Source organism: Chinchilla lanigera, unplaced genomic scaffold, assembly GCF_000276665.1.
Source record: "Chinchilla lanigera isolate Chin_1 unplaced genomic scaffold, ChiLan1.0 scaffold00023, whole genome shotgun sequence".
Lineage (NCBI taxonomy): Eukaryota > Metazoa > Chordata > Mammalia > Rodentia > Chinchillidae > Chinchilla > Chinchilla lanigera.
The window spans coordinates 22,625,115-22,637,834 of NW_004955424.1; the positions used below are offsets into that span (position 1 = coordinate 22,625,115).

The window sequence follows — 12,720 nt, forward strand, 5'->3', positions numbered from 1 at the left end:
TTTTTTCTTATTCTCTTATTTTCTCCTTGCTCTTCTTAGGAGAGTGAGTGCAAAGCATATAATCCTAGACCTTTCTGTAAAACATACACAATGGATAAGCAGCCTCTGAATACTGGAGAGCAGAAAGATATGACAGAGTTTTTTACTGATCTGATTACTAAAATTGAAGAAATGTCTCCAGAACTGGTTAGTACTAGAATAGTGACATTTTTCTGAAACTTATATGGATTTGCCTGTATTTTTTATTACTGACTTTTGTTTGTTTTGTATTAAAGAAAAATACTGTCAAAAGTTTGTTTGGAGGCGTAATTACAAACAATGTTGTGTCTTTGGTGAGTATTAATACCTGCTTTTTGTTTTTTGGAAATTACGTTTTAGTTTATTATAACAAATTACTAATTTTTGCCTATTCAACCAGGACTGTGAACATGTTAGTCAAACTGCAGAAGAGTTTTATACTGTGAGGTGCCAGGTGGCTGATATGAAGAACATTTATGTGAGTAATATTGTACATAATTTTTTACAGTTTTTTATTTGTTTGCTCATATTTCTTTCTAGTGCTGAGGGTTGAACCCAGGCCTCCATGCTGAGCTACATCCTCAGCCCTTTTTTATTTTTTATTTTTTATTTTGAGGCAAGATCTCACAAAGTCCCTAAATGGCCTAGTTTGGATTCAAAATTTTGATACTCCTGGTTCAGCCTCCAGGTGTTCAAGGGTTACAGGAATGTGCCACCATATTTGGTTATACTTTTAACTATTTATAGTAGGTTTGTCATCTTGAAAGGAAACTAGCATTTTTCATGTATTTTCTTCTATTCTGCTATTTTAGTCCCTAAATATTTTAGTAAGATTCATATAAAGGAAAACTTTTTACTAAAATTAAGAATTCACTTTACAAAACAAATTGGCTTTCCTCTTTACATTCTGCCCAGACTATCACTACCATTTTGGTATGTTTACATGCTATAAATAATGTGAAATTTTAAATGTGGTTTTATACACAGGAATCTCTTGATGAAGTTACTATTAAAGACACTTTAGAAGGTGACAACATGTACACTTGTTCTCATTGTGGGAAGAAAGTAAGAGCTGAAAAAAGGTATGGTTTTTGAAATATAGTTTTTATCACTTTGATAAGTTGTCCAGTGAAAGACAAACTAAGGATAAACTAAGGTTAAACTTTTAGAAATTGTTCAGTGTAAAAATCAGTGGTGTGGAGCTCAGTGTCATGCAGCAACTTTTCACTCATTATTTAGTGAACTGTTAATTCGACAAATCAATTTTACTAAAGTAAAAGTTGAGCTCATTAAACTTGGAAGAAATCTAATTTTTAGGAACCAGGTATATGGGAAGTAAAGGCAGTGATTGTTTTTAATCATTATCTGTATGCTCAGATCTCTAGATTTAGTGACTTGTTCTTAGATAATAATTGTTAACTTTTACATACTGTTTTTTAACAAGCACTTCTCTCAGAACTTTATATGATTTCATTTAATTAATCCTTACAACATTCTTTTGTAGTAGATACCGTTATTACTCCTGCTTTAACAGGTGATGAAGTGTTTGCAGAGAAAAGATAAAGACATCTTGAGTGCTGGCTCACTAAGATAAGGAATGGAGATGAATAGTATCTAGGGAAATAGTTAATGCAGTTGAAGTTGAATCCCCTTTAAGGCATCTAGGTGGAAGTGTTCTGTAAACATTTGACAGTTGCTGGAGCTTGGAAAGAGGTCTGAGTGGAGTTAGACTTGGGGGAGTTAGACTTTAACTTTTAAGTTAAACAGTTGTATAAGTTTTTTATACTGTATTCAACCTGATGCTTTTTTATTGTGCACATTGATGGTATTTTGGGTTGCTTGAGATTTGGAGTATTGATTAAAAATATTCTTCCTCAATTAGAATTTTTAGAGAAGTTCTTGAAAAATAATATATTACTCTTCAAAAACATACTTCCTTACTTGCTTTTCTAATACTTTACTGTTTCATGACAAAATTTTAGGATCTTTTTTCATTTCTTCATTATTCTTTCAAGATATCAATGTAAATGTATCTTTTGTTTTGTTTTTTGAGACAGGTCTATGTAGCCCAGGCTGGCCTGGGACTCATGATCCTCCTGCCTCAGCCTCTTGAGTGTTGGGATTGTAGGTATACAGTGCCATACCTAGCTGATAGCTTTTCTTTAATCTCTGAAATAAACTTTATTTTTGAAGTAATGCTCTCATGGATTAAAAAAAAGAATTGTAGATTGGGTGCCATGGTACTCAGCTATCCCAGCTACTCAAGAGGTTTTTAGATACAAAAATCATCGGTTTGAGGTCAGCATGGTCTGCTTAGTGAGACCCTGACTCAAAAAATAAGGGCTGGGGAAATAGCTTAGTGGTAGTCACTGGCCTGCTTAATGCACAAGGCCCTGGGTTCAATTCCTAGTACTGAGAAATTTTTAAATTATGTGGATTAGTACAAAATCAATAGATTGCTTGTTAAAAACTTTTTAGTGTATATTTCAAACCATGTTACTTTTTTTCAGATTTTTTCTTTGTCCTTTTAATTCATTAATATATTTAAATTCTGATTGTTTACCCCGTACTGTATACTCGGTGGAGTATAACAAAGACTGTTCACAAATTGAAAACATCCTCTTCTCTGCGTACAGTGGGAAGTCCTTTTTTTTTTTTTTTTTGTACAGGGAATTGAACTTAGGACCTTTCAGGCAGGCAGGCACTTGTGCCATTCAGCTGTGTCTCCAGCCCCAGTGGAAAGTTCTTAAGAACCGTAATTTGGCAGGTTTCAGAAAAGGTGATTGGGTAAGATTTTATAGGTAAACCTTGATAGTGCTAACTAGAAATTGGATTTAAAGACCACCTGATACATTGAATTATTACAGACCTTATATCTGCAAGAATTGTTAGGCGAGCCTATGTGAAGTAAAGAGTTCACAAAGGCTAATCATGGAATATTAGATTCATAACAAATGATGGCATCAAATGGTTGACAGCCATATTTTGGGATTATCTGCATAATTGATTGATTGAAGCTACTAGAGTATCTTCCTAAGAATACAAGTGTTAGAAAGGACTTAGTGCTTAAACCAGCCTTAAAGTGCAGAGGGAAAAGTGATAAAAGTGAAACAAGGGAAGAAAGATAATTAGGATAGGGTGTTACTGTATCAACTTAGAAGAGACTCTCAAGACGATATTCAATTGGCATAGTTTATAAATGTGAAAGTAAATGCCAGATGAATAAAAGCATTGAAAACACCTCACAAAGGTTTTGGGTTCAGGCTCATGGGAGTGGGGAGTTTGGCAATAAAATACTACAAGGAAATGGAGGCTAGGAAGAACTTTGGAATCAAAGAACTTTTCTAGGTAAAGAGATCTGGGCATATTTGAAATTCGAATGAAAAGCCATTGTACAGTAAAATATTAAAATTGCTTAAGAGAAAACTTCTTTAGCTCAGTATACATTTTATTTATTTTCTGCATGTACCCAAAAGCAGCACCACATGCATGATGCCAAGGTCTGCTGCCAGCTGGAGCAGTAGCCAGGCTTTCCTCTCTCTCGGCTATAGGGGTCAAGTGCCTGGATCACTGAGCACTCTGAATCCAGTTCTCACGAACAAATTCTCCATGCCACTACCATTCTGGAGCATGGTGTGGTCACTGCCATTCTGGAACATGGTGTTCTGGGCCTTGCTTCTTAAAGCAAAGTCTTTCACTTGCGCAGTTTTGAGGCTGCAGAGGGTGGGGTTCTGCTTCTTGTGCTGCCCTCAGGCTGTCGTTTCTATTCTCCTGTTCCTTCTCAGTAATCAAGATCTCTGCTCTGTCTTTGCAGTTCACAACTTTATTGGAGCTTCCTTTCTGGCCAAACTCACAATGTTTTAAATCATTCTGTTGGGCTCTTTGTTCTTGCTTCTCAACATAGATTTGGCTAACAGCCCCCAACAATAGCCGTGCTACCACCTCATATTCAACTGCCTTGAAATTTCTTCTGCAAGGTTAGGTAGTCTGCCATCCTTAATCTCAGTGTTGGGCAAAGGCTCTGGACATAGGCAACATGCAGACAAACTTGCTGCCATGCTATAACACATATCACCTGGAGTCCAACAGCCAGTGCAGTCATTTTTCCCAGCAGAAACCTCCCGAACCTGGTCTTTACAGGCAGGATTTCCATCAGCCTTCTGGTCTGAGTTCTGACCAGAATCTCCCATACAGAACAGCCTAAGGCATTCCAGTGCTACTTTTTCATCCTGCATCTCCAAACCTTTCCAGTCCCTTCCCACAAGCCATTCCCAAAGGCTCCTGAACCACATGGTCCGGTGTAATCATAGCAGTGAAGCCATTTCTCTGGTACTGACTTCTGTCTCCTAGTAAACATTTGAAAAGGATGATATTCCCCTGTCCTCAGTAAAGCAAGCTGATGAAGAAAAGCTGTAGGTGGATATAGTGAAGTGGAAGCCAAGTTGCACAGGCAGTTACAGAAAGAAGACAAATCCTTCTGTTGAGACGTGAGTTGGGGTACGAGCTTTGAACTTAACAGAATGGAGTCCTTCAAGTTAGCTGCTGTAAAGGAGCATAACAAGTAGTAGAAAGGTAGTAGGAGGACTGGGTCAAGTTCTTTAAAGAATCTCTAATTAGAGTAAATTTACTGAGTAAATCTGCCATTCTTGATTAAACCCCTGTGTCTGGAAACATACCTTTCTTTTAGCTAACAGGATTCTACTGTTTGTCTGGAATATCTATCTCATCTCTCCCCCAAAAAAATAGTTGTTCAGTGCTTTGGACTCTTACTGTGCTTTTGTATGTCTGCAGTAACATTGTAAGTCCTCAGCAGAGATGGGGTGATTGAAGAAGTGAACAAAATGTTTATTGTCTTCAAAGGATTGTATTCTGCTCTATCTTTAAATCTCTGGTTGTTTCTCAGTCTTGTACTTCTTGTTGAGTAATTTTACCTACCACTGTAACACCAGTTTCTTTTACTGACACTGTTGATTGGCACAATCAGTTTAGTTAGAATGCTTTGCTGTCCTCTACCTTCTTAATTGGGGTGTGTTAGACTCAATAGATTTATAATGTGAACTTTCCAGATCTCTTTGTTTCTTTCTCTGTTTCTGTGTGTGTGTGTGTGTGTGTGTGTGTGTGTGTTTCTATCTCTCTTTTCTTTTCCTTTTTATTTTCCTTTTCAACAAGATGTCACTTTCAGTTTGGCCTTGAACTCACTATTGCAGCCCAGCTGACTTCGAACTAGTGGTGATCCTCCTACCTCAGCCTCCCTATTGCTGGCATTACAGACATAGGCCACCACCTTCAGCTGCTTTCTCATTATTTTGTCTTTTGTCAGAGTGCATGGCTTTGCTGCCCACAAGTCCTTCAGGGATTCTGTAGAACACCCAGGATGGAGTTCATATTCTGCCTTTATGTTTGACTGGTGGTTGTTTCGTTTTGTATTCTTTTGTTTGGCTTTTTTGTTGTTATTGAGATAGGACCTCCCTACATACTTCAGGCTGGCCTTGAATTTACAATATAGACTAAACTAGCCCCAAACTCCTAGTGATCTTCCTGCCTCTACTTCATGAGTGCTGGGATTACAGGTGTGTGCCACTATGCCCACCTTGACTGTTATTTGACAATCTGCCAAGTAATCCGACATTCTGAGTTGTTGAACTTTGTATTTTCTTTGCTTGTAATATCTTTCCTTATTTCTAGTTTGCCTAAATTTTAATTTTTTTTAAGTGACCCCTTGGTTAAAATCTTTTTTTTTTTTTTTTTCTTAAGACAGGGTCTTAACTATATAGTTCAGGCTGGCCTTGAATTCGCTATGTAGCTTAGGCTGACTTCAGACTCACAGGTATCCTCCTGCCTCCTCCTTCCGAGTGTTGGAATTGCACGTGTGTACCACGTGACCGGCTTAAATCAACTTTGTTTTTTTCATTGGGGAACTTAACCCTGGGCTATACATGCTAGATAAGTGCTCAGCTGCTACTTCTGTAGCCCTTAAACCAACCCTTTTAATCCTTATATGCTACAGTAAGAGATTATTCCCTAAAAGTCCTATTTTTTTTTTTAAACCCAAGCTTGTAGTAGGTATTTTGTTTAAACTGCAATTTTTTTTGTATTTTTAAACTTAAACCAGCAGTATGTAAGTCACACTGTAAAATTTAGGTGACTGGCTGGTTTGCTGCCACTGCTACTTTTGCCTTGGTAGTAAGTAATAAATAGGTGACACTTACTGAATGCTGTTTGGCAGGCAGTGTTTCAGAGATAATATGGGATGGGCACTTGAACCAGTCACTCTTCTTCTGTCCCTCTCTCTCTCCGCACAAACTCGCCCTGTATTGAACCCAGATTTTTCACATTGAGCTATATCTCTAGCCCCACACCCCATATTTTTTACTTTAAGACCAGGGTCTTCACTAAGCTCACTGAGTCTCTTAAAATTGCCCAGTCTGGTCTCAGACTTGCAATTGTCCTGCCTCAGTTTTCTTCAGTGGTAGGTTTACAGGTGTGTACTACCACGCATAGCTTAATTTTTTTTTTTTTTTTTGGTACTGGGAATTGAACTGAAGACCTTGTACTTGCCAGGCAGGCACTTGTGCCACTGAGCTATATTTCCAGTCCTTAATCTTCATTTTTAAAATTAGAATTAATCTCAAGGAGGTTAAGTAAGTTACTTAGGTTCATATCTAGTAAGTTATTCACCCAGACTTTCCGTTTCAAATTCAGAAAAAGAAAATTTTTTATTCCTGTTATTAAAAGAGGAAAAGAAACTGGATGTGGAAGCTTGTACCTGTAATCCCAGTGCTGTGGGAGGCTGAGGCAGGAGGATCGCAAATTCAAGCCACTTAGCAAGTTGGTGCAACTGTCTTAAAAAATCAAAAAAGTTGGGGGAGGTAGCTTACCGTGCAGGCCCTGGTTTCAATCCCCAGTACCAGAAAAAGATAAGTAAATAAAGGGAAAAGAAAACTCTGAACCAAAGACCTGTTGGGCTCTGGAGAATGAATGACAGTCCTTTTTATTCTTCCATCGAACTCTGTGCCTTTCTTCATTATGATTTAGTATGGTCTACTATAATTTTTAGTTTCCCCATTTAGATATAAGATAGCCTTTTCAGAAGGGAAAAATGTATGTAAGAGGGGGGATGTATGTAGATTTTGTTTGTTTTAATTTGTTTTGAGACAGGGCCTCACTGTGCAATTCAGGCTGACCTCAACATGGTGACAGTCCTCCCACCTCAACCTCCTGAGTGGTGGTATTACAGATGTGTGTGCCACCACACCCGACTCTTTGTTTTAAATGGCATACGCTAGGCTTTATTTATTTGTGATGCTAGGGATCAGACTCAGGAACTCATCCATGGTAAGCAAGTACTCTACCATTAAGCCACACTCCTAACCCTAGAAACAGTTTTGGTAAGAATGTGATTCAGAACCCTGCTACTTATTTACTGAATGTTGAAATATAGGTACAATGTAACTGTAAATGAAACTAAAGTATTTTCAAAAAGACAGTATCTAACTGGCATTTTTTACCTTTCAGGGCATGTTTTAAGAAATTGCCTCGCATTCTGAGTTTCAATACTATGAGGTATACCTTTAATATGGTTACAATGATGAAGGAAAAAGTGAATACACACTTTTCCTTCCCATTACGTTTGGATATGACACCATATACAGAAGATTTTCTTATGGGAAAGAGTGACAGGAAAGAAGGTAATTTTCCATTTCTCTTGTCTTTAGGGAGTGGAGTGGGTGGAGATAGTACTGAGAATCAAACCCAGGGCCTTCACACCAAGCTGTACCCCCAGCCACCACTACCCCTTTTTTGTTATTGAGACAGAATCTTGCTAAACCACTAACTTGCCGAGGCTGGGGTCAGCTTACTATCCTCCTGCCTTAGTTTTCCAGAGTACTAAGATTCCAGGGTATGCTATCATGCCCACTCTTGTCTGTTTATTATATGTCTTTATAAAAGGAAAGCATCAAGTTGTTCTCAACTACACAGTTAATAAAATTAAATTGAATCTTAGAAAAATGTTTTTGAAAATAGTTGGAGCTGGGTGTGTTCACACATTCCTGTAATCACAGCACTTTTGAGAGGTTGGGAGGTTGGGGTAGGAGGATCACCACAAGTGTGAGGCCAGTCTGAACTACACAGTGAGACGGTGTGTCAAACAACTAAAGAGTAAATAAAGACAATATGGAACATCAGTTCAGTTATCCATTAATATGTACTGTTTAGTAGGACAGTATTGTAGGCATCCCTATGGACAGTGAAGACGCAACGAGAAACATGGTTGCCGCCCTTGTGGAATTCAGGTCTAGGTGTACAGGTCTTACGTTGAGCACAAAAATGCAAGGAGGGTGCGTTACCAGTAGGACAGTGAATGCATCATGGGTCAAGGAGAGTTAAGATTTAGTAGAAGGTAACATTTAAGCAGAGATAAGTTCAGTGAGAGTTTGACAAGAAAGAACTCTTGGGTAGGAGGGTGGGGAATGAGTGTACTACTGAGATGGGCCAAAGGCTGTGTGGCCAGGACATTTTTCTGTTTTTAAGCCATGTTAATAATTTTTGTCTTTATTGATTATTTCACTATTAGATTTTTCAGCAAAAACTGACAAACAGAGGAGTTTTTGGGAAAGTTGACTCAAATGAATTGAAAGATGATGAAAAGTGTGTGGCGAGGCCATTCTTGTAACATAGTGAAGACAGTGGTTTAGATGAGAACAAGTACCAGTAGAGTTAATAAGACTTTGTGACTGAGTGAATAAAAGACTTAAAAAGTTACCAAACATCTATTCACTCTATGTAACTTTACGCTGTTTTTATAGTACTAGGAATGACAAGATGATGAAAAACCAATCTTGCTTCCCTGAAGCCATTGGTTTATTTGTTTGTTTGTTTTGAGACAGACTCTCAGTATGTATTCCAGGTTGGCCTTGAATTCACTATGTAGCGAAGGGTAGCCTCAAACTCGTACCGATGCTCATGCCTCAACCTCCTGAATGCTGGGTCAGCTTACATTTTTATTTTTGCTGGTCTTCTTCTAGAGGGAGGAGGAGTCAGAGTTGGAAAAAACTGGTTTCTAGCCTGAGAAGAGATTGTAGGGTCACTGTGTCAAAAAGATCTCAAGGAGGGTGAAGTGTGATCATAAATATTAAATGCTAAAGAGAAGGACTGAGTTCCAGTAAGAGAAAGATTAAAAATAGAAAGCACAAGGTCTTTGGTTATGTTTATTAGAGCAGTTTCATTTGACTGTTGTAGTAGAAGGATTATAGTGAGTTAAAGATGGCACCTGTTTCATAAGTAGATAACCACTAAATTGTTACTTTAATAATATCAGTGGTTTTCAAACTCCTAATATGTGCCTGAAGGACCATAGGCATAAGAAAAATAAGGTGTGGTGAGTAAGAGAAGGAAGTAGAAATATTTAGCTGATGCTTCTTCCATTTTTCTTTAACAGGACGTTCTTTTTTATATAATAAGGTTTCTGACAATGTTTAATTAAATTTTTTAAGATTTGAAGCAGCTCTTATACTATGCCAGCTTTAGCAAACAGAACCATATTTTAGTCTTTAACTCCATTGTCCAACACTTACTGAATATCTATTCTTTCATCCTTACTAAATGGGAAATGAGAGATATAAACAATGCAGTAATCTGTCCTTTCAAGAAAAGAGCACTGTTTCTTCAAAGGGAGGAGAGAAGGTGGAACTCAGCTATAAAGCGAAATGGAGTTATGGGAGGCAGTTTTTATAGTTACAGTTTGCATATGTTTATGAGTTGCATGAATGTTCTTGTAGTGGTGTTTGAAAATGCATTGTCTTAATTACCTTTTCTCATTGCTGAGAGAAGATACCTGACACCTGAAGTTAAAGTTAAAAAGTTTATTTAGCTCACAGTTTTTGTAGAGGTTTCACTACATAGTTAGGTGGCTCCAAAGCAGGGTGGCATGGCAGAGGGTATCACAGGAAAAACAGTCCATGGCATAACAGGCAGAAGGCAGCAAGCAGCAGAAAGAAGCAAGCCTGCTTCTCCCTTTTATCCCATCCTGGCCACTAGCCTTTTGTGTGGTGTCACCCTTCATCCCAGCTTCACATCCTGAATCCCAGCATCATGTATCCTAGATCCAGCCACCTCCAAAAGCCCCACCTATGACTGCATGAGGCCTTGGGAGACATCTGTATAAAAGCTGTAAAATTTAGGTAGAGTTAAAAAGTGGGGATTGCTTATATACATCCGAATTTTTTTTTTTTTTTTTTTTAAATGTTTTCTTTGAGACAGTGTCTTGCCACATAATGGAGGCTGGCCTTGAACTAGGTAGCCCAGGCTGGCCTTGAACTTGTGGTGATTCTCCTGCCTCAGCCTCCTGATTGCTGGGATTACAGGTGCACGATACATCCCATTTTTATTTTATTTTGTTTGTTTTTGGGTACCAGGAATTGAACTCAGGACCTCGTGCTTGCCAAGCAGGTGCTGTGCTGCTGAGCTATATCCCCAGCCTCCCATCCTGTTTTTTAGCCCTGTTACCAAACCATTTGGAAAATTATAGGATTTCCCAGTATTTGTGCTTCATTATATTTTTCATGATTTTTCATGTACTAGTGGAGCAGAAATTTATGCCAAGATAAAGGAATTGGCCTACATATAGGCACAGCCATGTTCTTCAGGTCCTGTTACTTAACCAAATGTGCCTTGTTCCTGGTTTCACTTTTTCTTTTCTGTGTGATGGGAGGAATGTAGATCATAAATCATGTAGCATCTTCAAAACCATTCAAAATTTTTTCCCTTAGTATGTTATATCTTTAGATTTTAAAACTGTAGGCATGAGAAATGTATCTTTTGTTTCATTGTACACAAAGCTCCTAGTATATGGTGCTTTCTATGTTTGTTCATTTGTTTTTTGAGACAGTAGTAGTTTGAGCTGGTCTACTGGTTAGCCCGTGCCGGCCTTGAACTAACAGAGATCCTCATCCCCCAGGCTCCCAAGTGCTGGGATTACAGGCATGCACCATCCCGTACCTGGCCTATACTGCTTTCTATTACATGGTGTTTACTTCGAGGCATGCTGCCAGTACAGTGCCTTATTTTCATTAACACGACAAAATATGCTGATGCCTCTTCAGCTATTGTGCTTGCGTACTCCAAATAAAGAAAATTGAGGCAGTTACAGTAGTACACGTCTGCAGTTCTAGTGCTCTGAGAGGCTGAGGCAGGAGAATCTCAAATTCAGGCCCAGCCTGAGGAACCTAGCAACTTAGTGAGACCTTGGGGGGTGGGGAAGCTAGTGATGTAGCTCAGAGCAAAGAACTAGATTCACACTGCAGTACTGCCAGAAAAAGGAGGAGGGAGACACACCTGAGTGAAGCACTTGCCACTATTTCAAAGGCTAATGAGGTTAAATAATCAGATATTTTATATTTTTATAAAGGTTGCCAGCTGGGCATGGCGGCACATGCCTATAATCCCAGACCTCAGGAGGCTGAGGCAGGAGGATCTTTGCAAACTCGAGACCAACCTGGGCTACAAAGTGAGCTCAAGACTGGCCTGAACTGCATAGCGAGACCCTGTCTCAAAAAGATAGACAGATATACATACATACATACATGCATGCATGCATAAATATAAAGGTTGCCTATGATTACATACTAACACATGGTAGTTTTCCCAGTTACTTGTGTTATAGATTCCTTAAGTAGTAGGCTATCAATGGTGAATGAGTAGCAAATAGTTGTTTTGTAATTACTGAATTCATAAAGCATTTGTGCCTGTTTCTTTACATAAACTACATTATAAAAATGATCCTAAATTGTTACTGCTATGCATGTGTCAAAATTACTTTATGTAAATCATTTCAGGTTTTAAGGAAATTGGTGATCATTCAAAAGATACTGAGAGCTATGAGTATGACTTGATAGGAGTGACTGTGCACACAGGAACAGCAGACGGTGGGCACTATTACAGCTTCATTCGAGATATAGTCAATCCACATGCTTATAAGAACAACAAATGGTAAGTTTCGAATATTGATTTCTTTTTAAAAAAAACTTTTGTAGCCAGGCGTGGTGGCGCACACCTGTAATCCCAGCACTCAGGAGGCTGAGGCAGGAGGATCTTTGCAAGTTCAAGACCAGTCCGGGCTACAGGATGAACTCAAGGGCAGCCTGAACTGATAGCAAGACTCTGTCTGAAAAAGACCAAAAAAACAACCTTTGTCCCCTATATTTAAAGTATATTTATTGTAATTACTCTTCAAATGTGTTTTCCGGTTTAGTTTTCTAAAAGCTTCTTATATAATTAAAAGAATTTTTTAATGAATGTGACTTTCAAAAGAATATGAATCTTTAAAAATTGGTTGCCTTTTTTTAATACATGTTTAATACATAATGATCACAGTCACTGTAGGAAATTGATACTTGTACGTAATAACATTGTAATTCTTTTTTTGTCTCCTTCCTTCCACTCCCATTTTATTTTTCCAGCATCAGATTTATTTATTTTTAAGACCTTATAAAATTAATTATCGTATATACATATTGAAAACCAGACTGTTAGGCCAAAGAATATATAAAACATGTAAGAAAAATGTACTAAGGCAAGGTACACTTTTAGATACACTGTGCTGGGTTACAATACCTTTTTTTGCTTTCTTTTTTTATTATCTTTTATTTTGTATTACATATGAATATATATGTGTGTATTGTACTTTGTTATATATTGTACTTT

At 38.0% G+C, this 12,720-nt stretch overlaps 1 protein-coding gene across 4 annotated transcripts in view; it reads left to right on the forward strand.

The window, feature by feature from the left end:
- Window positions 1-12,720, forward strand: part of Usp34 (ubiquitin specific peptidase 34) — a 255,653-nt gene that overhangs the window by 190,823 nt on the left and 52,110 nt on the right. For all 4 annotated transcript variants that reach the window (XM_013514603.1, XM_005385744.2, XM_013514604.1 and 1 more), the window contains 6 exons: window positions 40-186; window positions 276-332; window positions 419-496; window positions 1,006-1,100; window positions 7,534-7,706; window positions 11,853-12,006. In XM_013514603.1, coding sequence (XP_013370057.1) covers window positions 40-186; window positions 276-332; window positions 419-496; window positions 1,006-1,100; window positions 7,534-7,706; window positions 11,853-12,006 — 704 coding nt within the window. The remainder of the gene's footprint in view (window positions 1-39; window positions 187-275; window positions 333-418; window positions 497-1,005; window positions 1,101-7,533; window positions 7,707-11,852; window positions 12,007-12,720) is intronic.